Consider the following 20,926-nt stretch of genomic DNA (forward strand, 5'->3'; position numbering starts at 1 on the left):
CATCGATACGTGCTACCTAAAGGCACTGCGCATGCGCCGACCTACATTATTTTTAAAACTATTTGTGCTGAGTTTATTTTTTTAACCACATCTATGTATGTATATATACCAACCACTATATATAACAACCACTGGACTCGCGTTTATTACACAAAAGTGTGAATAAAAATTAACAATAATAATAAACACAATATTTATTATTAAAAAAAGTTTAAAATCTGGTACAGAACTTTTTTTTATGTATATACATTTGACTTTTATTTTGAAGATCGGCACGCTTCCGGCCAGCAGGCATGGCTGCGGGTCTGCAGTTGAAAACAACGAAGCTATAAATTAAAAAGGCTTTAAAGCTGCAGCAGCAGATCCTTCAGCCTGTTCTACAGCTCGAGGAGGAACCGGGCAGGAGCGGAGGTTTTAAAGGTAATGATAAAAATCTGTTCTGTCCTGTTTAGCTTCTTTATAATGATCTCTGCTGAATTTCTAAGAGCTGCGGAGAAGTTTTTATGGAAGCCCATTCCCACCATCTAAAACTAACAACAAAAATCCCAGCAATTTGAGATAGCAAGCCCTTGTTTTGAGATGCTAAGTCCTTATTTTGAGATACTAAGTCATTGTTTTAAGAGAGCAAGTCATTATTTTAAGATAACAAGTCATTTTTTAAGGTACTTAGTCATGAGTTTGCAACTGTGTTTGCGTTTGGGAATATAAAAAAAGTTTTTTCTTTCAAAATAATGTCTTACTATCACAAAATAATAAGATAGTATCTTTAAATTATGACGTTGTATCTTAAAATAATGGGATAGCACTTTACTTAATAATACAATAATGAGCTGAATTTTTTATTTACTTTTTTTAGGTGGCGGGAATGGGCTTACATAATTTTAGATATAAATGCTGAGATTTAAAGTTGATCATCTTTAGAGCAACAGAGAAGCAGATCCATGAGTTCAGAGCTGACCATGTGAGTATAAAGTTAACTAATAGTTTTTTTTTTGCTTTTAATAAATAGTTTTACCTTTTTTATTTAATGGCTTAATGTTTCCATAGAAATTCTAGTCTTCAATTTGCAAACGTTGCAATAAATAATCTATCAACAATGAGATAGGATAGGTCTTAAGACCTTTTTTTGCCGGTGTTCTGTCGAGTTGTGCTACCCTAGTGTATATTTAACTGTAAAAATACAAAAGAAGCACCATATTAGAGCATGTTCCCAGTAGATGTAGCTAGTATATTTATATGGCAAAAACCACTGTATCATGGTAAAGTTATTATTATTTTTTTTTTCTCAAATGATAAATATTGTATATACTATTATTTTCATTTACACTTTTCTGCAATGACCGTCCGTGAGTCCAGTATGTTTCATGCACAAAAAAGATTTATTATAAAAAAAAAACACAACAAATAATAAAAAAAATTGTGGGTCATTAGAAACTGCTTTGAACACTGTAGGGGCAGAAGGATATAAGAGATTAGGCAGGAGTACGTGGGGAATGTAGTGGATGAGCTAAAGTTTCATCAAGCTTATTGAAGAACCACATACACACACACACACACCCACACACACCATCTGACACCAGATCGTCCCCCACAGTGACTAAAAAGCTCTGGAATCAGCCTAAAAGCCTTGAAAGTAAACATCTATAAATTGTAAAATGGCTTCTGAGATTTGTTTTAACATTCCTCCAGCCTCTCCCAAGGGTTCCTACTGCGTTCTGGACCAACACAAATCTTATCAGGAGCAAGACAGACAGTCATAAACTCTTGAACTTTACGATTCCTTAGGATATCAAGCTCTCATTGTGGACCGACAGCATTACTTTTAAAAAAAGAAAAGCACTACAGGACAGTGAAAGCTGAATCTCTGGAACGTCTCTGATTAAGTATATAAGTAATGATTCATGCTTCTGGTTAATTCCTGAATGTATGTTAGGCATAAGTTGTCTAAATGTATGTGTTGTGGTCCTTGCAAAATGTTTTTCTACCAATTAAAAAGGGAAACTCTGCACAGGGCTTATAGGTTGAAGCTGGCCCTGATTACTGCTTTGCACACTCTTGGCATCATTCTCTCAATGAGCTTCAAGAAGTGGCCACCTGAATTTTATTAGCACTTGTTGCTCCTTTGCCTTCTTCACTCTGTGCTCCAGCTCACCCTAAACCATCTGGATTGGGTTCAGGTCCGGTGACTGTGGAGGTTCAGCTCATTTTTTGTTAAGTACATAAAACTCCACATGTGTTCATTCATAGTTTTGATGCTTCAGTGAGAATCTACAGTATAAATAGTCATGAAAATAAAGAAAATGCATTGAATGAGAATGTGTGTCCAAACGTTTGGCCTGTACTGTATATTTAGCCAGAAATATATCCTACTGTTTCTAAAAACTGCAGCATCATCTCTCTAAGATGAGGATCTGTGTGGTATTAATTGCGAAATAATCCGAATTGCGGTAATAATCTCTTCTTCAAAGTTTCTTCTGTGATTTGTTTAGGGTGTTATTTCCTAATTTTCTCTCTTTTTTTTCTGCAAGTAAACCTAGTTTTGAACATTTTCTTTGTCAGCTGTAGTTTGATTTTTAGTAGAGGGGGAAGAAAATCGATTATAATCGAATATCAGATTTTTGTGATATTTTGTGATTGTTTTTTTTAGGCCATAATCGCCCAGCACTAGTCCTTTGCCATCAGGAGTGTATACTGAAGTGTGCTTAAATGTTTAACTTATTTAACTTATTTTCTTTCTCCTCCTCCTCTTCCAGAACTGCATACCACCTTGCTACCAGTCCTCTACAGCTCCTCTATATGTCTACTTTTCCAAATGATCCAAATCCTCTTCCTTCACCAACGTTGCTGGAGTTGTGTTCAGTGAAGAGGTGAATTCAGGCTACTGAGAGTAGAGTAAGACATTAACTCCATAAACATGGCCTCCAGAAGTAATTCAGATACCGAGAAAACCTCATCTGGTGCGCACCAGACGGACACATCTCAAAGTAAAACGCAACACCGGCGCGTTTACACTGGAGAGAAACCGCATCACTGTTCAGACTGTGGGAAGGACTTCGCTTCTCGGGGTTCGCTCAAGAAACACCAGCTCAGCCACACCGGAGGGAATCGGTTCGCTTGTTCAGAGTGTGGGAAGGAGTTTACCGCACAGACTTCTCTCCAGCGACACGAGCTAATCCACACCGGAGAGATGCCGCACAAGTGCTCGGACTGCGGGAAGAGCTTTAATCAACTGTGTTCCCTCCAACGGCATCAACGTGTTCACACGGGAGAGAAACCTTTTCACTGCTCCGACTGCGGGAAGAGTTTTGTAAATGGAAGTAGTTTTAAAATACACCAGCGCCAACACACGGGAGAGAAGCCGTACGAATGCTCCGACTGCGGGAAGGGTTTCGCTCAGTTGAATCACTTACAATTTCACAAGCGCTCTCACACCGGACAGAAGCCGTATTACTGCTTTGACTGTGGGAAGAGTTTCGGCAAACAGGATCATCTCCGCAGACACCAGCGCACTCACCAACAAGACACCAAAAAGAAAGTGGGTCATCACTGCTCAGACTGTGGGAAGACTTTCAAACGGCAGACCCATTTCAAGGAACACCAGCTCATTCACAATGAGGAGAAACCCGATGAATGTTCACACTGTGGAAGATACTTCAAAAACAAAACTTCACTCAACAAACATCAGAGGAGGAAACACAAGAGTTTGTTCTCCTGATCCTGATGATCTGTTGATTTTATAAGTAAGGGTTAAAGGAGGAAGAACTCTGGTGTAAAATGGACTTTTGTTGTAGTAAAACATGAAAAGTTCTTATCTTTGATGAATAGCACAACTCCGTTCTCCCACAGCGTTCACAGATCCAGAAATTTTAAGTTTGTCCAAACACCCTTCAGACTGGGTGATACAGGGCATAATTTACCCTGATAAATCACTTTTTACACCGTTATTCAGCTCAAAGTAGCTCCACACCTCCTTGCTAGAATCCGGAGAGCTCGGACCTTTTAAAATGAGGCATTAATAACTTTAAAAGTGCAGAGGAAGCTTATTAAAACACACTGTTTACATCCTACACTACAGCTTCAGCTCCGAGCACCGCCATATTTGTACTGATAATAACATCTATATTTACATTTACAATATCTATATTTATATTGACTCCACATAGTGTAGCAGCCGGCGCCAGGAGGTAGGCTATGCGGAGTCTATGTATATATGTGTCTATGACATTATTAGTACAAATATGGTGGGTGTGGAGCTACTTTGAGCTAGATAACGGTGTAAAAAGTGATTTATCCGGGTAAATTATGCCCCGTATCACCCAGTCTAAACTGTTAAAATTTCTGGATCTCTGAACGCTGTTGGAGAATGGAGGTGTGCTATTCATCAAAGGTAAGAACTTTTTATCATGTTTTACTACAACAAAATTAAATTTTACACCAAAGTTCTCCTTTAACCTACAGTTACAGTAGATAGAGGAATCATCAGAATAATTTGTTCTACCCATACTGATGCACATAAATTGTAATGTTAAGCATGATTAAAGCTTATATATACGAGAGATGTTTTGATGTTTTGGAACTGACAGTTGTTGTGAAAAGTAAAAAGTCATCCAAACACAAATAGTTTTCAAAGGACTGCAAAGAATAATGAAGAAACCTAGCATCTTAAAAAAATCTATATTTGTTAGATATTTTTCTGTTTTTGCAACATACATTTTTCCTATTAATTTTTTAAAAATCCAGCTCTAGACTAGCTAGCCATTTAGAAATATAGCATACCCTGCTAGTAAAGAGCTAGTTAATGAGATAACCTACCAGCACCTTGTAGGTTTTGGCTGGAAGTTCAACTGGCCTAGAACTGGATTTTTTTTTAAACGATACATTTTGATTGCATTTTTCTTTTTTTGTGTAAAACTTTTGGTGCAAAATGAACTCCATATGTTTTACTGTGTAAGCTTTTATAAATTACATTCAAGCGTGAATGGTGAATAATAATACATTGCCCTATTAATATTGGGAATCCTAAAATCAGAAAAGTCTTAGGTTTGCCACAGCTGCTTTTTTATACAGGTTGTTAAATACCTCCTTCTCAAAAATGCAGACATGCAGAGTGAAGAATGTGGAGTTATATGTTTAGGTTGTAAAGTCATCTTTGGTTGGATTCAACTAATAATAAAGAGAGGTACAGAAAAAAAAATATATTTTTTGTGATAAACTGTAATTCTGCAAATGTTGTTCTAAGTTACTACAGGATGGGCTTAGATTTATTATAGCAAATGTCCTATGCCTTTGTACGGCTATATTTCTGGCCAGCCTTAAATTGCAAGCATTACATGAACCAATATACAGACCAATGACCAAATTTATTGTTGTGTATTTTATTGAATATTGTAATTAAACAAGGTTTGCAATAAATATGTTACCACAAAACAACAAACAGCTCATATACTGATTTCAGCAAATGTATTTTTTAATGATCACATGATCAGAGTCTAGTGGCAGTCCTTACAGAGTTGGGTTAGCAATAAAAGAATACATATAATTTAAATATACTAGTAAATATACTATAAAGTTGAAGATGTTCTTTTTTAAAGTTCATTTATTCATGCTGTATAACTTGCTCTCCAAGATCCAGTAGTGGGTGGATGTTATTATATGCTCCCATACCGCTCCAGTGCAGGCGGAGATGTAGTAGGCAGTTTCTCTGGAATTCATAAAGAAAAAGCAATTTTCATGAATATAGAGACAAAGAAAGCTCAATAAAACAAATTAAACACAGATACAAAAATCCACCAACTTCTAAAATCTAATAATTAAAAAACATTACTATAATAAACACCATGTCTTGGCATTATGTGCATCAATACGTAAAGTAGTACATTTACAATTTAATACTTCAAGTGTATTAAAAATTATGTTTAAACAAGAAATATTTAAATCTACTTACATTTGCAGAAGATTTACGAAAAATAAAAACACTCAAAAGCACAATCTAATGATTTAATGTTGTATTTAAATATAGCTTAATTACAACTTAACAAGTACTTAAGTTGCCATAAGTTGTTCCAAAATAGTACATTTAATATGTATTTAGGTACGCATTAATTTTAATATTAAAAGTATGTACTTTCCCTTTTTAAGTATACTTTTAAAAATATACTTAAAATGCACTTCTGTCTTTTATTTGAGTAGCCTGTGCAACATTCTGGGCACAAAGGTATGTATTAGTAATTTATAAATAAATAATCAATTTTATAATACATTCAAGTGTTCGAACGTGGACTGACTGGTGAAAAAATACTTGGCTCCTTATTAAAAAAAAAAAATCCTAGGTTCCCTTTTGAATCCACTTGACCTACAGTGAGGAAAAAAAGTATTTGAACACCCTGCTACTTTGCAAGTTCTCCCACTTAGAAATCATGACCATTTAGATGATCCAGAGGAGTCCTGGGAGAAAGATCTGTGGCCAGATGAGACCAAAATAGAACTTTTGGTCTTAATTCCTCTCGCCATGGAGGACAAAGAATGGTCCCAAAAACACCATCCCAACTGTAAAGCATGGGGGTGGAAGCATCATGCTTTGGGGGTGATTTTCTGCACATTGGACAGAAAGATTGCACTGTGTTAAGGAGAGGATGAGCGGGATCATGTATTGCAAAGATTTTGGGGAACAACCTCCTTCCTTTAGTTATAGCATTGAAGATGGGTCATGGCTGGGTCTTCTAACATGACAATGACCCAAACCACACAGCCAGGATAACCTAGGATTGGCTCTGTAAGAAGCATATCAAGGTTCTGGAGCAGCCTAGCCCAGTCTCCAGACCTAAACCCTATAGAAAATATATGGCGGAGCTCAAACATGAAGAGGATCTGTGTGGAGGAATGGGCCAAAATACCTGCTGCAGTGTGCAGTGCAAACCTGATGAAAAACTACAGGATACCTTTGACCTGTAACTGCAAACAAAGGCTACTGTACCAAATATTAACATTGATAAATAAATTATATATATATATATATATATTTTTTTTTTTTAGATTATGTCTCTTACAGTGGACGTGCACCTAAGATGAAACTTTCAGACCCCTCTATGATTTCTAAGTGGGAGAATTTGCAAAGTCCAATGTTTAAATACTTATTTTCCTCACTGTCTATAAAAAAAATCTGTCTGCATCATTCATGTTAACTTTAAAAATAGCTAAGAACTCACCTCATCCGTTTTCATCTCCAATTTACAGCATCTTGAAAGAGTACATTCATTCGCCCAAAGCTCAGCTGACAGTCAGGTCAGCAATACTACAGCTCATCATCTCTGTGAACGCACTGATGCTCCTGAAGATGATCCTCTGTAGTAAAACTCAACCCACATTCTGAACAGGGATTTAAGGTGTCTCCAGTGTGAATGGCCTGGTGTTGTCGGAGAGTGCTTTGTTGATTGAAAGTCTTCCCACAGTCTGAGCAGTGATACGGTTTCTCTCCAGTGTGAACACGCTGGTGCTGCTGGAGGTTGCTCTGTTGGTAAAAACACTTTCCACACTCTAAGCAGCAAAACGGTTTCTCTCCGGTGTGAATGCGCTGGTGCTGGAGATGAGAAGTGTAGTGTCTAAAACTCTTCCCACAGTCTGAGCAGAAATAGGGTTTTTCTCCAGTGTGAATGCGCTGGTGTTGCTGGAGCGTACTCTGCTGGTTAAAGCTCTTCCCACAGTCTGAGCAGTTGTACGGTTTCTCTCCGGTGTGGATGAGCTGGTGTCGTCTGAGGGTGTTCTGGCGTTTAAAGCTCTTGCCGCACTCAGGGCAGTCGTACAGCTTCTTCTCGGTGTGAATGCGCTGGTGCAGATACAGATTACTGCGGTGGTTGAAGCTCTTCCCGCACTCGGAGCAGTGATACGGTTTCTCTCCTGTGTGAATGCGCTGGTGCGTTTTGAGGGTACCTCCATCTCTAAAGCTCTTCCCGCACTCCGAGCACTGGTAGGGCTTCTCTCCAGTGTGGATGAGCTGGTGTCGCTGGAGGTAACTCTGGTAACTGAAGCTCCTCCCACACTCCGGGCAGAGATGAGCTTCCCGGCATCTGTTTTCCTGCATATGTCTGCGAGATGCACGACTGGATGTTGGTTGGGGAGTTGAGCTCGTTCTGGACTCCATTTTCCAGTATTTGGTCTCTGCAGGTAAATCTGGATAAATAAATAAATAAATAAATAAATAAAAAACAAACCTTTTAACAACAACAACACAAAAAAGAGGATGTGGGAGTGCAAAGGTGCAACAGAAATTAAAAAAAAAATGTGTAAAAAAAAAATCCATCCCATGTTTTAGTTTCAACAACCTGTTCATGTTGCATGTTCTAATATTTTGTAAATCTGCTATACAGACAGCAAAAATACATTGATTTAGCTCTAATGCACTATATTCTCTAACAAACAATGTTTTTTGTGCACATCAGCTTTACACTGATTCATCACTGATTTAACGTTATGTTTTTTATATGTATGGTTTGTATTAAACTCTACATTAAACATGTATATCTTGTGTGTTTTCTATTTGTATAATTATTAGTATTAATATTATTATTTCTAAGTTGATTGGAGCAGCTTTCACCTAAAAATGATTGTAAGTGTAGCTTCTGAGCCCTGACCATTAAACCCTTTAAATGAACATTTTTTTCAAAGTCAGAATTCGGCATTTAACGATTAATGGCAATTAGACAGTGTTAACCCATAAAAGCCTAGACCCAGTTCTGAATACTGTTAGAAAAATCTAACATTAAATCTGTTTAATACATTATACAGCTCATTCATGTTTTTTTTTATTGTATTAAAGAGAAAACATGACTTAATAACACATAAATTGTGTTCTATCAATTGTGTTAGAATTAGTTCTATTTAACCTAAATACGTAATTAAAGAATTTACATTGTTAAAATGGTTGAAATAGACCTGTAGAAGCAAAAAATACACCTTTTAAAGAATTTGATTTTATCTCCAACATTTCTACATTCTGTAAATAAGGTCAGATGAATAAATCATTTAACTGTTTTTAGCAAAATAAAAATGCACCCTCTTCTCATTGCATAGTATATATCTACTAGAGACAGATTATATCTGTCCAGTATCATTTATTTTACTTTAATCCTGGACATATGGAGATATTTAAAATGCATTATTATTAGTATCATGACATTGTGGATCATTGACTTCTGTTACAAATCTGATAAAATTCTTGTATTTTTTTAATATCTCAGTTAAGGGTGTGCCATATCATATTGTATGCAGTAATTGTATGTAGTACATTTAATTTTTAATTTTGTTGCAGTAGTGCATACTTGAAATGATTGTATTAATTCAATGTTTTGTGATGTCACCAATTTAACTTAAAGAGATAATTAAAGCATGTACATTGTTAAATGGTAAAAAAAGACCTGTAGAAGCAAAAAATACACATTTTAAACCTGTAGAGCTGATTTTATCTCCAGCACTTCTACATTTTGAAATAAAGTTAGATGGTTATGCTTCATAAAATATAGTAAAGAACAGATTTTCATTCGTCACCATGTTTTTTATGGTATATTATTATATAACAATATACTATAATATAATATATGCTATAATAAACTTTAAAACATGTAATGCAACAAAAATTAAATGTTCTTTGCTATCAGGACAGGGTAGCACAGTTTGACAGAACACCTCAGATTTTCTTCTGCAGGATTGACACTTATACGAGTGCAACATGACTCGTCCATTAAACTAAGTTGTGTTATGTAAAGAAAAAATGCATAATAGGTAAATAACCACTATAAAAGATCATACTCACCCCAGAAATTCAATATACTGTTCAATCCTGCAGCCAATCAAAACCAAACCCAGGTGCAGAGCCGGCTGTTTCAATTAAAAAGGGTTGATACAAAAATACACACTGGATACATTCCTCCTACCAGCAGACCCCTGCTAAACATCTTTTTCCCATACATACTGGATACATTTCTCCATCACACATCTTCTTCTCTTACCTTACAGACAGACACGCACGTGCTGTTTAGCGCCAACACCTGGCGAGCACAGAGATTCACACTGTAGTCTGGGGGCGTGATTTCGCCCCGCCAACCAATAATAGGCGTGTTGGAGTCCAAAACCATTTTCTGTCAAAATAAAAGTCCCCCTAAATATAATTAAAATTCTGTTTTGAGTCTGTACATCAACAATAAGAGACAACTTAAAAAAATATGAGTTTCTTTGATTTTACCAAATTGAAAATCTCTGGAATAAAATCAAGAGGAAGATGGATGATCACAAGCCATCAAACCAAAATGAACTGCCTGAATTTTTGCACCAGGAGTGAAGCAGCATAAAGTTATCCAAAATCAGTGTGTAAGACTGGTGGAGGAGAACATGATGCCAAGATGCATGAAAAAAACTGTGATTTAAAAAACAGGGTTATTCCACCAAATATTGATTTCTGAACTTTTAACACTTTATGAATATGAACTTGTTATTTTCTTTGCATTATTTGAGGTCTGAAAGCTCTGCATCTTTTTTTCAGCCATTGAATTCGGCACGTTCACTCTGCCATGAAAAAATCAGATCTGAGCCACACTTAGCAAAAAAATCAGATTTTAGTCACTTTAATGTGAACAAAGCGTTAGAATTTATAAAAGAAACACAAACTTATTTTTTTTATATCTCAGTGTGATCACACTTCAGTCCAGTAGATGGTGATAATGCACTAAGAATGCAAGCTGCCAAAAAAGAAAACAAAAAAAAAACACCAGTAACCACAGTAAAAGAAGAAGAGCAGCAGTGTGTTCAGAAGCTAAGGGAACATTAAGAGGAGCTAAAGGTAATAATTCTAATTCATTTATTACACTGCTTCTACATTGTTTACACGCTATAATCCAGAGCAGTAACAGTACTACTGTATTTAATGCCGCAGTTTGGAGAGTAAAGCTGCACTATTAGCAAAGAGTAATTTCACACTTAAATATTTAACAGAACAAAGAAAACAACCTCCCTGTTTTAATGTAAACTGTGATCTTTACCACACAATTTAATTCTGTGCAAACTATGTACAAAATATTATATGTTATGCTTCACAGGGCAGATCAGGCACGGTTTTATAAAATATGTACGGGTTGGAACATTGATTTAAATACAGATGTACTGGGGCTGGTGTAATGTCTTGAATATACATAATTAATCACAATACAGAACATTCAAAAGATTATTTGGCATACAAGTTTTTGTTAATTATTATTATTTTATAAATACCTCTAATGATTATTTTCTTTTGTGTCTGTGACACAAACACTCGTCCATTCAGTAGTCCAATAATCCACTCGGTAGTCCACTCAATAGTCCACTGTTCCGGTAGTCCACTCATCCACTCGCCAACTCTGTAGTACACTGGTCCACTCGCCCACTTGGTAGCCCATTCGGTAGAACACTGGTCCACTCAGTAGTCCATTAGTCTACTCGGAAGTCCATTGGCCACGGATCAACATGGTAATCCACTGGTCCATTAGTCCACTTGGTAGGCCACTAGTCCATTCAGTAGTTGACTAGTCCACTTAGTAGTCCAATAATCCACTCGTCCACACAGTAGTCCACTCAATAGTCCCCTGGTCTGGTAGTCCACTAGTCCACTCGGTAGTCCACTCGCCCACTTGGTAGCCCATTCGTTAGAACACTGGTCCACTCAGTAGTCCATTAGTCCATTTGCCACAAGTCAACATAGTAATCCACTGATCCACTAGGTACTCCACTAGTCCACTGGTCCACTAGTCCACTCGGTAGTCCACTGGTCCACTCAGTAGTCCACTGGTCCACTAGTCCGCTACTCCACTCGGTAGTCCACTACTTTATTCAGTAGTCCACAAGTCCACTCTGTAGTCCACTACTTCACTCAGTAGTCCACTAGTCCACTCGCTAGTCCACCGGTTCAGTCTGGAGTCTACTGTTCCAATCATCCACTCGCAAGTCCAATACTTCATTTAATAGTCCACTACTTCACTTGGTAGTCAACTAGTCCATGAGATCTTAACACTGAGCCAGTAATTACCCTGTAACAAAATTACATTTTAAAGTTACATTTCTCAACAACTGTATGATCTTGTTGCATTATGGTTCTCAAACTACTTGTGGTACAAGAAGCACACCAAAGGGGTACACTATACAGTAATTTTCCTAACATTACATTAGTTAGTGTTTTGTGCATTACCCGTTAGAACCTGTATGTAATCTACTACAGTTTTATAATAATTAATATTAGTTAAATTGGTCCTTGAGTAAAAGCCTGTGTGCTGCAACTTGTGAAGAAAAACTGGCTAAAGATATGACTGTATGTTTGTGTGGAATACACGTCTAGCTTACTCTGTGTATAAATAAGCATGTGTGTGTTCTATATGTGTTCTTGTGAAATGGTGTGTAGGTGATAGATGAAAGTTTTAGTTTGGTCATTTATGGTACGTGCTCTAAAATGTTTAAGAACTGCTTCTCTTGTTTTTCTTTTCCAGAAATAAATAATGTCATGTTGCAAGATTCCTTCTGCTCATAGTGTCCTCAAACTTCCTGAGATCAAATTCACACAGAGGGAATCCAGCGAATTTTAAGCTGCTAAAAGTATTAAAAGTCAGGAAATGGCATCCAAAAAAACCCCAGTACTCAATCAACAACATCTTTTGGTACCTTCTGCATGAAGCCATCAAACTAACAAAAAATACTAACATGGAGAAAACTCCTTACACTTTAGCGTCTGGGAAGTGTTGTGGAGACTCAGAAACTGTCGAACTGAACCAGCACTCTCCGACAGAAGAGAAACTGTATACCTGCCCAGTCTGTGTGAAGAGTTTTACTCATAAGGGTTCTCTGCAAAAACACATTCGCATTCACACTGGAGAGAAACCGTATTCCTGCCCAGAATGTGGGAAGAGTTTTACTCAGAAAGTTTCTCTCCGAATACACAATCGCATTCACACTGGAGAGAAACCGTATTCCTGCTTGGACTGTGGAAAGAGTTTTACTCATAAGGTTTCTCTCAGAATACACAATCGCATTCACACTGGAGAGAGACCGTATCACTGCTCAGAGTGTGGGAAGAGTTTTAGAGATAGAAACACGCTCCAATTGCACCAGCGCATTCACACTGGGATTAAACCATATTCCTGCTCCGAATGTGGTAAGCGTTTTAAACAGAAGGGTTCTCTCCAAATACACAATCGCATTCACACTGAAGAGAAACCATATCAGTGCCTAGACTGTGGAGAGAGCTTTGCTCAACGGAATTCTTTGCAACATCACCAGAGCATTCACACAGGATTGAAACCGCATCTCTGCTCATATTGTGGGAAGAGTTTTACCCTAGTGAGTAATCTCCAAGCACACCAACGCATTCACACTGGAGAGAAACCGTACCACTGCTCAAAGTGTGAGAAGAGCTTTGCTCAACTGCGTTCTTTGCAAAATCATCAGAGCATTCACACTGGAGAGAAACCTTACCAGTGCTCAGAATGTGGGAAGAGTTTTGCTACACCTTATTGTCTCAGCCGGCACAAGCGCATTCACACTGGAGGGAAACTGTATCACTGCTCGGAGTGTGAGAAGAGCTTTGCTCAACTGCGTTCTCTACAAAATCACCAGAGCGTTCACACTGGAGAGAAACCGTATCAGTGCTCAGTCTGTGGAAAGAGTTTTGCTACACGTAGTTGTCTTACACAGCACCAGCGGATTCACACTGAAGAAAAACCATATTCCTGCCCTGATTGTGGGAAAAGTTTTGCTATACATATTTGTCTCAGACGGCACCAGCGTGTCCACACTGGGGAGAAACCGTATCACTGCTCAGAGTGTGGAAAGAGCTTTGCTCAAATGCGTTCTCTGCAAAATCACCAGAGCGTTCACACTGGAGAGAAACCTTACCAGTGCTTAGAATGTGGGAAGAGCTTTGCTCAAATGCGTTCTCTGCAAATTCACCAGCACATTCACACTGGAGAGAAACCTTATTCCTGCTCCGACTGTGGGAAGAGTTTTGCTAGACGTAATTGTCTCACACAGCACCAGCGCATTCACACTGGAGAAAAACCATATCACTGCTCGGAGTGTGGGATTAGCTTTGCTCAAATGCATCTTCTGCAAAATCACCAGAGCGTTCACACTGGATTGGAAGAGCAGCATCCCTGCTCAGACTGTGGGCAGAGTTTTACCACAGAGAGTGGTCTCCAAGTTCACCAGCTCATTCACAAAAATGAGAAAACTATCACTGCTCAGACTGATGGAAGGGATTTACCCAACTGAGATATCTCCAAATAGATTGTCTTGCAAAAGGTTTCATACACCTTGAACTTTTTGCCACCTTACAACCACAAATTTAAATGTATTTTATAGAGATTTTAAGTGATGGATCAATACAAAAAATTGCATAATTGTGAAGTGGAACATAAATGATACACGGTTTAAAAATCCAGTGCAGTCAGTTGCCTTCAGAAGTCACTAAAGTAGTTAGGGGGCCAGCTGTGTGTAATTTGTGTAAAGGCTTCAGTGGTTTGTTAGAGAACACTAGTGAACAAACAGCAACAAAAAAACAAGGAACTCACCAGACAGCTCAGAGATAAAGTTGTAAAGAAGAGGTTTAAAGCAGGGTTAGGTTATAAAAATGTATCCCAAGCTTTAAACATCTTAAGCAGCATTTAAAAATCCATCATCCAAACATGGAAAAAGTATTTAGGAACTGCAAACCTACCAAGACATGGCCATGGTCCACCAAACTGAAAGATCCAGCAAGGAGAACACTGATCAGAGAAGCAACCAAGAGGCCCATGGTCACTGTGGAGAAGCTGCAGAGATCCACAGCTCAGGTGGATCAGGAGAATCTGTCCACATGGCAACTATACGTTGTGTGCTCCACAAATCTGGCCTTTATGGAAGAGTGGCAAGAAGAACACCATTGTTGAACGAAAGACATGAAAGAAGTGTTATCAGTTTGCTACGAGCCATATAGGAACACAGCGAACATGTGGTTGGTTTGAATAGATTTTTTTTGTCCGTTAATAAATGGAATTATCATTTAAAATCTGCTTTTTATATTTATTTAGGTTACCTTTGTCTGATATTAAAATGTGTTTGTTGTTTAACAGATGGTGTCTTTTAATGAATTCAAAAGTCAGTCTTGTTATAATTAGTGTAATGATCATTATTTAATGACTCGTCCCTGATTGCAAGTGTAACCTGACATTTATAAAGCTGACATTGCTACTAAAAGCTCTGTTTTAAGAACTAAAATCTGCTTTCCAATTTTTTTTAAGCATCAGGCAGGTCCAAAACATGTGCAATAGGGTCGCAGGCTCTTTACCACATCGAGGGCATTAGAGATTTACCCTCAGGGTAATTACTTGCCAATCTGGCTTTACATAAGTATGTCCTATGAACCATTCTAAACTGGATTAAATTCAGTTGAGAACATGTACAAATGTGTCTTTTTTAATACTACGCTCCAGAGATCCACTTCAGTCTTAATTGCAAGACGCAATCGCATGAAGTGAAGTCAGTAAAGGACATAAGAATATTGTAAAACTGTAATATCAACCTTCTGAGTGAACAGAAATCGTAACAAGCGTTCCCAAGGTCGTCTTGGAAACGGGGAAAAGAGTGTTTGGGCACATTGGCGGATTTGAAAGTATTTAAACATATTGGTGCGCAAGAGGTTGAATTTGGAACACAATCTTTAATATCTGTGAAAGGTGTCATTAGCATATAGTTCTCTAGGGCTACGTTCACATTACAAGGCACGTTGCTCAAATCCAATTTGGTTATCTTGACGGTTCACATTGTTTTTACAGCTAAGGCTGCACAGCTGCACCAAGATATGTGTGGGTACGAGAGAGAAGCATGTAGCGCTAATGCTAATGCGCAAAGGCAAAAAGACGCATGAATTCTCATTTGACTGTTCACATTGATGCTGCATGTACATGGATCGGATACGTGTCCGATTTAGGACCATATATGAAAGTGACTCAAATCTGATTAGAAAAAAAAGAAACTGATTTGTTACATTTACACAATCATAAAAAATCTGATTTGAGTCACTTAAGCCTGGTAATGTGAACGTAGCCTAAATATAGTAATTCCCAGTCTGTTCCAAAAACCAAATGTGTGATCTAGTCTAAAGGGAGTAAATAGATGGTTGTTATCTATTGCGGTTAAGGTTAAAGCTGAGAGGAAACTAACAACTCAGTGGAACTGTATCCAAATACAGAAAAAATATATAACTGATTTATTTCTGAGAGTGGGCAAACAATATATACATATATAAAATATAAAACAAAATGGTGTAATTTTAATTTCTCCATTTGAATGCATTTCTTGTAATAATTTGATTTTCTTAGAGTATTAGAAAAATAAGAAAGTGAAATTTTCTCAACTGGCCAATCACTGCAGAGGGGGCGGGGTTTAAACCCACCGGCTCTGGTGATCACGTGGTGCTTTGTGACTCCTCTCCAGAGCAGTGGGGGCGCTGTAGCTGTATCTGCTGCAGAAAAGCGGAGCAGCAGAAGATCTGGGTCTGGGTTTGAGAAGATGCAGAAGATCTCCGAGTTCAGAAGCGGAGGAACTTTAACAGGAGCTGAACTGCTGAAGGTGGAGCTCGATCTCATTTATTACTCTGATTCTCATCTTTTACAGTCTGATCCAGAGCAGAAGATTCTCAGCTCTTCTCCTCTGGTAAACAGATTATTGTGCTTCAGGCTGTGGAGGAAATGCCTGATTAGGGCTGTGGATGAACCAGTGCTGCAATATAAGGCATATTTCGCACACAAAATAACTAAATACATTTTATTATTAAGTATATTGTCTGATTAAGCATGAATGTCTTGTACATTTACCTAATTTCAAAACTAATATGTGTCATTAAAAACATTAGCAAAATCTACTCAAGAACACTGGAAAAATAGCCTTTGTTACCCACTTGTCTCCACTCTTTAACTGTAAACTGTACCAGGAAATGTTTAAAAGCAAGTCCACTAATTCCTTTGGTTTTACCATTTTAAGAAATGGTCGCCTGCATGTTCAAATAATTGATATTTTATGGCAAAAAAACCCCAAACAAAACAGAACTGAGTTTTTAAAATAGAATTAGCAAAAACATGAAAAATAGCTAAACTGCGGCTATGCTAATAGCATGAAGACACTATTGATTTAACCAAAATTTTATTTTAAAAATAAACCAATTAGATCTAAGAATTAATTTAGGTAGCAGGTAACAGTGTTGAGATTGAGCTCCCCAGTCATAATAATAAACACAATTTATATAAATGTAATAATAAAAAATATATAAAAATAATAATAAACACAAAAAATCAAATATACAGAAAAAAAATGATTAAGGAACTTATTTTTTTCTTCCAAAGATCTTCAGAAGAACCAGCTTATATCACCCAGAGACACAGCTAAAATGTGTATTTTAAAAAAAAGTATTTTTTTAGGCATAGATGGGATTTGGACTAGCGTCGCTAGTTCTTCTTGTGTGTGTTTAGTTCTGGTGTATTCTCATGATAACGTGTTTTTGGAGAGCAGCCAGGTAAGTCAGTGATTGGCATAATGTCACGAAAGTGCCATTTTCTTAAAAAAAAAAAAGTATTAAACAGCATTCGCTGAGAAGAATCTACAGTCTTGCTCAGAATGAAGATTTTTTGGCATCTGTAACATCTGTATGATCTGCGCATGTATGTTAATTTCCAACAACTTGACTCATTTGTGTAAGAAGCTGTTCTAGATATAGAATGAGTAAAATATGGAGGACAGGGAATATTCCAGAACTCACTGTAAGATTCACTGTAAATGCATGCTTATTGAATATTGCACGCTATATTGAACCACCTGTAGGGGTGTGTCATATTGTATAGTATGTGATAATATTGCCAAAACATTTGAATATCGTGAACGATACTACACCCTGAAATATGGTGCCATATCATCCACCCCTAATTATCACATCAGGGTACTACTTTTTTGATGTTTTTAGCAAAACAAAAAAAAATACCATGAAATATCGTGATATAATTTTAGAGCCATATCGCCCACCCCTACCACCCACCCAACCCGTGATCAGTAAGCTTAAGCTCTTAGAAGAAATCACCAATTGTATATATAAAGCTTTTTGCTTGAGTGATACCTGATATTTTCTTTTTTTTTTCCCCTCTTTTCCAGAAATGAAGGACGTCCTGTTGCGCCTCTCCTCCTGCTTGTAATGTCCACAGTGTCTTCAGGCTCAAATTTCCCTTTAAAAAACACATATACAGAATATTCCAGAGAGTTTTAAGCTGCTAAAGGATTAAAAGTAAGAAAATGACACCAGAAAGAATTTCCAGTACTCAACCAACGTCATCATCTGCAGACAAGAGGACATCTCACACCACCACAGAGCATGGGCAGAGTTCTGGAGACCTAGGCATTTTAAATAAAAACCAACGCGCTTCTGCTGGAGAGAAATCGTTTTCCTGTTCGCAGTGTGGGAAGACTTTTATGAGAAATTGTAGTCTCAAACGACACCAGCTAAGTCACGCTAAAAAGAAGGCATATGACTGTTCAGATTGTGGAAGCACATTTTCGAAACTCGTTCTTTTACAAGTACACCAGCGCATTCACGCTGGAGAGAAACCATATCTCTGCTCAGAGTGCGGGAAGAGTTTTAATCGCAAAGATTCTCTCCGACTACATCTGCGCACTCACACAGGAGAGAAACTGTTAACCTGTTCAGACTGTGGGAAGAGTTTTACCAGACAGAATTCACTCGATCAACACCGGGTCATTCACACTGGAGAAAAAACGCATCACTGCTCAGAGTGCGGCCTGAGTTTTAGTCAATCGAGTTCTCTCCGTGTTCACCGGCTCAGTCACATGAAACCGACACCACATCACTGTGCGGACTGTGGGAAGGGTTTTACCAACAAAAGCTACCTCAAAGTACACCAGCGTGTTCATACATCAGAGAAACCATATCACTGCTCACAGTGTGGAAAGAGCTTTAAGCAAAAGGACCAACTTCGAATGCACCAGCGCGTTCACACTGAGTTCAAACCCTACTACTGCCCAGAGTGTCACAAGTGTTTTCCTCGTAACAGTAATCTCCTAGTGCACCAGCGTGTTCACACTGGAGAGAAACCGTATCAGTGCTCAGAGTGTGGGAAGACTTTTACTCAGCAGAATTCTCTCCAACAACACCAGCGCGTTCACACTGGAGAAAAACCTTTTCACTGTTCAGACTGTGGGAAAAGTTTCACTCAGCAAAATGCCCTCCAACAACACCAGCGCGTTCACACTGGAGAAAAACCGTATCAATGCTCAGACTGTGGGAAGAGTTTTGCATATCGCAAGACTTGTAAGAATCACAAATGCACAAAGAACAGTGATACACGTTAGTAAAGAAAAATAACAAAATTGCTGTTTGTAGAAAGGATTTCTATAGGTATTTCTTGTTTTAAAATGGTTCTGGGATTGACTACTTTGGGTTGATTTACACTTTATTTAAATTTAAGGTCTTGGTGAACAAACAATATTTTGTTGTGGCGTTAGAGATCTGTGGGAGAGAAGGTTTTGAGTAAGTGTGTACTCAGGGTTGCTACCTTTCAGAGATGAAAGGTGTTAGTCCTTTTTTATTTATTTATTTTGTGCATAACTATTAGTGCTTTTCCACCGACATGAAACCAGCACCATTCTGGTTCGCAAACCTAATTTTAATTTATTCACCGCATTTCCACCAACAAGAGTAGGTTCCAGAACCAGGAACCACTTAAAAATGACCTATAAATAGCAAAATTAGAGAAACGTCCCACATAATGTCTCGACAGGCCCACAGTCATTTTAGAGAAACAGTCCTTAGCTATAACTAGTGCAAGTTTGCAGAAATTTCAGTGCATTCATTTTTGCAATTTAGCATGGATAAAAAAAGAGAGATATTTGCATGCTGTTTGCATGTATGAATATTCATGAGCAAAGCTGGAATCCGGTCATTTTGGACACACCCCTAAAACAGTCCATTAAAAAAGAGCTTAAAGCTCACCTTCCGTCGTTTTTTCTTTCATTTTAAAATGTCTAGTTGTGGTCTCTAGTATGAATGAATGACATGTGAGCCGTTTTTGTAAAAAAAAAGTGCTCAGGTGTCTCTGTATAGCTCTTTTTTAATGGACTGTTTTAGGGGTGTGTCCAAAATGACCGGATTCCATCTTTGCTCATGAATATTCATACATGCAAACAGCATGCAAATATCTCTCCTCTGATTGGCTAGGAGCACTGCGACGCCCCTCCACCGCTCTGCCGCTCACTGCCTCCCACCTCCTAACTGATGAGCGGTGATGTTGCGTCGCTTCAGCTCCGCCTCTGGGAGTTTCTCGAGCCAAGGTGGGCTGGTCTGTGAGTTTCTGCCTACGTAGGCAGAAAGATAATTCAAAATTCACCCGTTTTTCGGAGGGGGGGAGGGGGGATTTCTTTGCTTAGCTCCTGCAGACAATGGGGGCTGCAAAACAGTTTAATGTGCAGGTGTACACATTCAACTCGGAGAGACCTACTGTATTCCACAAAAAACAAGAAAAATCGGATTTTCGCGGAAGGTGAGCTTTAAGAAAATCAGTTAGGCCACATGGTTTACACATGTGTGCACTGTTTAATATCTATACTGGTGGTTTTAATGTTTTTGTCAATTAAAGTAAATTAAAAATGCCTTTTGTATATTTTTTCCATTAATAAATTTAGTAAGCAACTATTATTGTTATTATTTTTTAAGAAGTGCAGGATAGTACAATATCCAAAGTTTTGATGGTCCAGGCTTGAAAGATGTTTTTGCATATTGCATATGCAAATGAGCCAAAAAATCTAAGTGGGTGGAGCTTTCTAGTCCAGATTGTGTAGTTGTATGGCCGGACACAGTGATTAAGGTAAAAAAAAAAAAATATTT

At 37.9% G+C, this 20,926-nt stretch overlaps 3 protein-coding genes across 4 annotated transcripts; 2 read left to right on the forward strand and 1 right to left on the reverse strand.

Annotated features, from left to right (window-relative positions):
• The first annotated feature begins 274 nt into the window (after positions 1–274).
• On the forward strand, positions 275–5,434 carry LOC103041599 (zinc finger protein 239). Of its 2 annotated transcripts, XM_007234815.4 has the most exons (3): positions 275–420; positions 857–961; positions 2,754–5,434. In XM_007234815.4, exon 3 carries the CDS (start codon positions 2,915–2,917, stop codon positions 3,713–3,715), a length of 801 nt encoding a protein of 266 aa, XP_007234877.3. In that variant the 5' UTR covers positions 275–420; positions 857–961; positions 2,754–2,914; the 3' UTR covers positions 3,716–5,434. The 2 variants fall into 2 exon arrangements, with proteins under 2 accessions (XP_007234877.3, XP_007234876.3); XM_007234814.4 differs by lacking the exon at positions 857–961.
• A 12-nt stretch (positions 5,435–5,446) lies between these two features.
• LOC125789963 (gastrula zinc finger protein XlCGF7.1-like) lies at positions 5,447–10,041 on the reverse strand. Its single transcript, XM_049473072.1, has 3 exons — positions 9,806–10,041; positions 7,206–8,166; positions 5,447–5,701 (listed from the first exon to the last, which is right to left on the reverse strand). The coding sequence occupies exon 2, from the start codon at positions 8,135–8,137 to the stop codon at positions 7,292–7,294; it is 846 nt and encodes a 281-aa protein (XP_049329029.1). The 5' UTR covers positions 8,138–8,166; positions 9,806–10,041; the 3' UTR covers positions 5,447–5,701; positions 7,206–7,291.
• Positions 10,042–10,759: 718 nt separating this feature from the next.
• On the forward strand, positions 10,760–19,529 carry LOC125789935 (zinc finger protein 850-like). Its single transcript, XM_049473021.1, has 5 exons — positions 10,760–10,828; positions 12,501–14,274; positions 16,480–16,698; positions 17,551–17,554; positions 18,302–19,529. The coding sequence occupies exons 2-5, from the start codon at positions 12,712–12,714 to the stop codon at positions 19,393–19,395; spliced, it is 2,880 nt and encodes a 959-aa protein (XP_049328978.1). The 5' UTR covers positions 10,760–10,828; positions 12,501–12,711; the 3' UTR covers positions 19,396–19,529.
• The last annotated feature ends 1,397 nt before the right edge of the window (positions 19,530–20,926 follow it).

Source organism: Astyanax mexicanus, unplaced genomic scaffold (assembly GCF_023375975.1).
Source record: "Astyanax mexicanus isolate ESR-SI-001 unplaced genomic scaffold, AstMex3_surface scaffold_33, whole genome shotgun sequence".
Lineage (NCBI taxonomy): Eukaryota > Metazoa > Chordata > Actinopteri > Characiformes > Acestrorhamphidae > Astyanax > Astyanax mexicanus.

Excerpts from the sequence above, each read along its gene's own strand:
- LOC103041599 (XM_007234815.4), top strand. The coding sequence starts at position 2,915 with ATGGCCTCCAGAAGTAATTCAGATACCGAGAAAACCTCATCTGGTGCG.
- LOC125789963 (XM_049473072.1), bottom strand. The coding sequence starts at position 8,137 with ATGGAGTCCAGAACGAGCTCAACTCCCCAACCAACATCCAGTCGTGCA.
- LOC125789935 (XM_049473021.1), top strand. The coding sequence starts at position 12,712 with ATGGAGAAAACTCCTTACACTTTAGCGTCTGGGAAGTGTTGTGGAGAC. Across the intron at positions 14,275-16,479 it reads ATGGAAGGGATTTACCCAAC|AGCAGTGGGGGCGCTGTAGC; the intron begins TGAGATATCTCC and ends ACTCCTCTCCAG.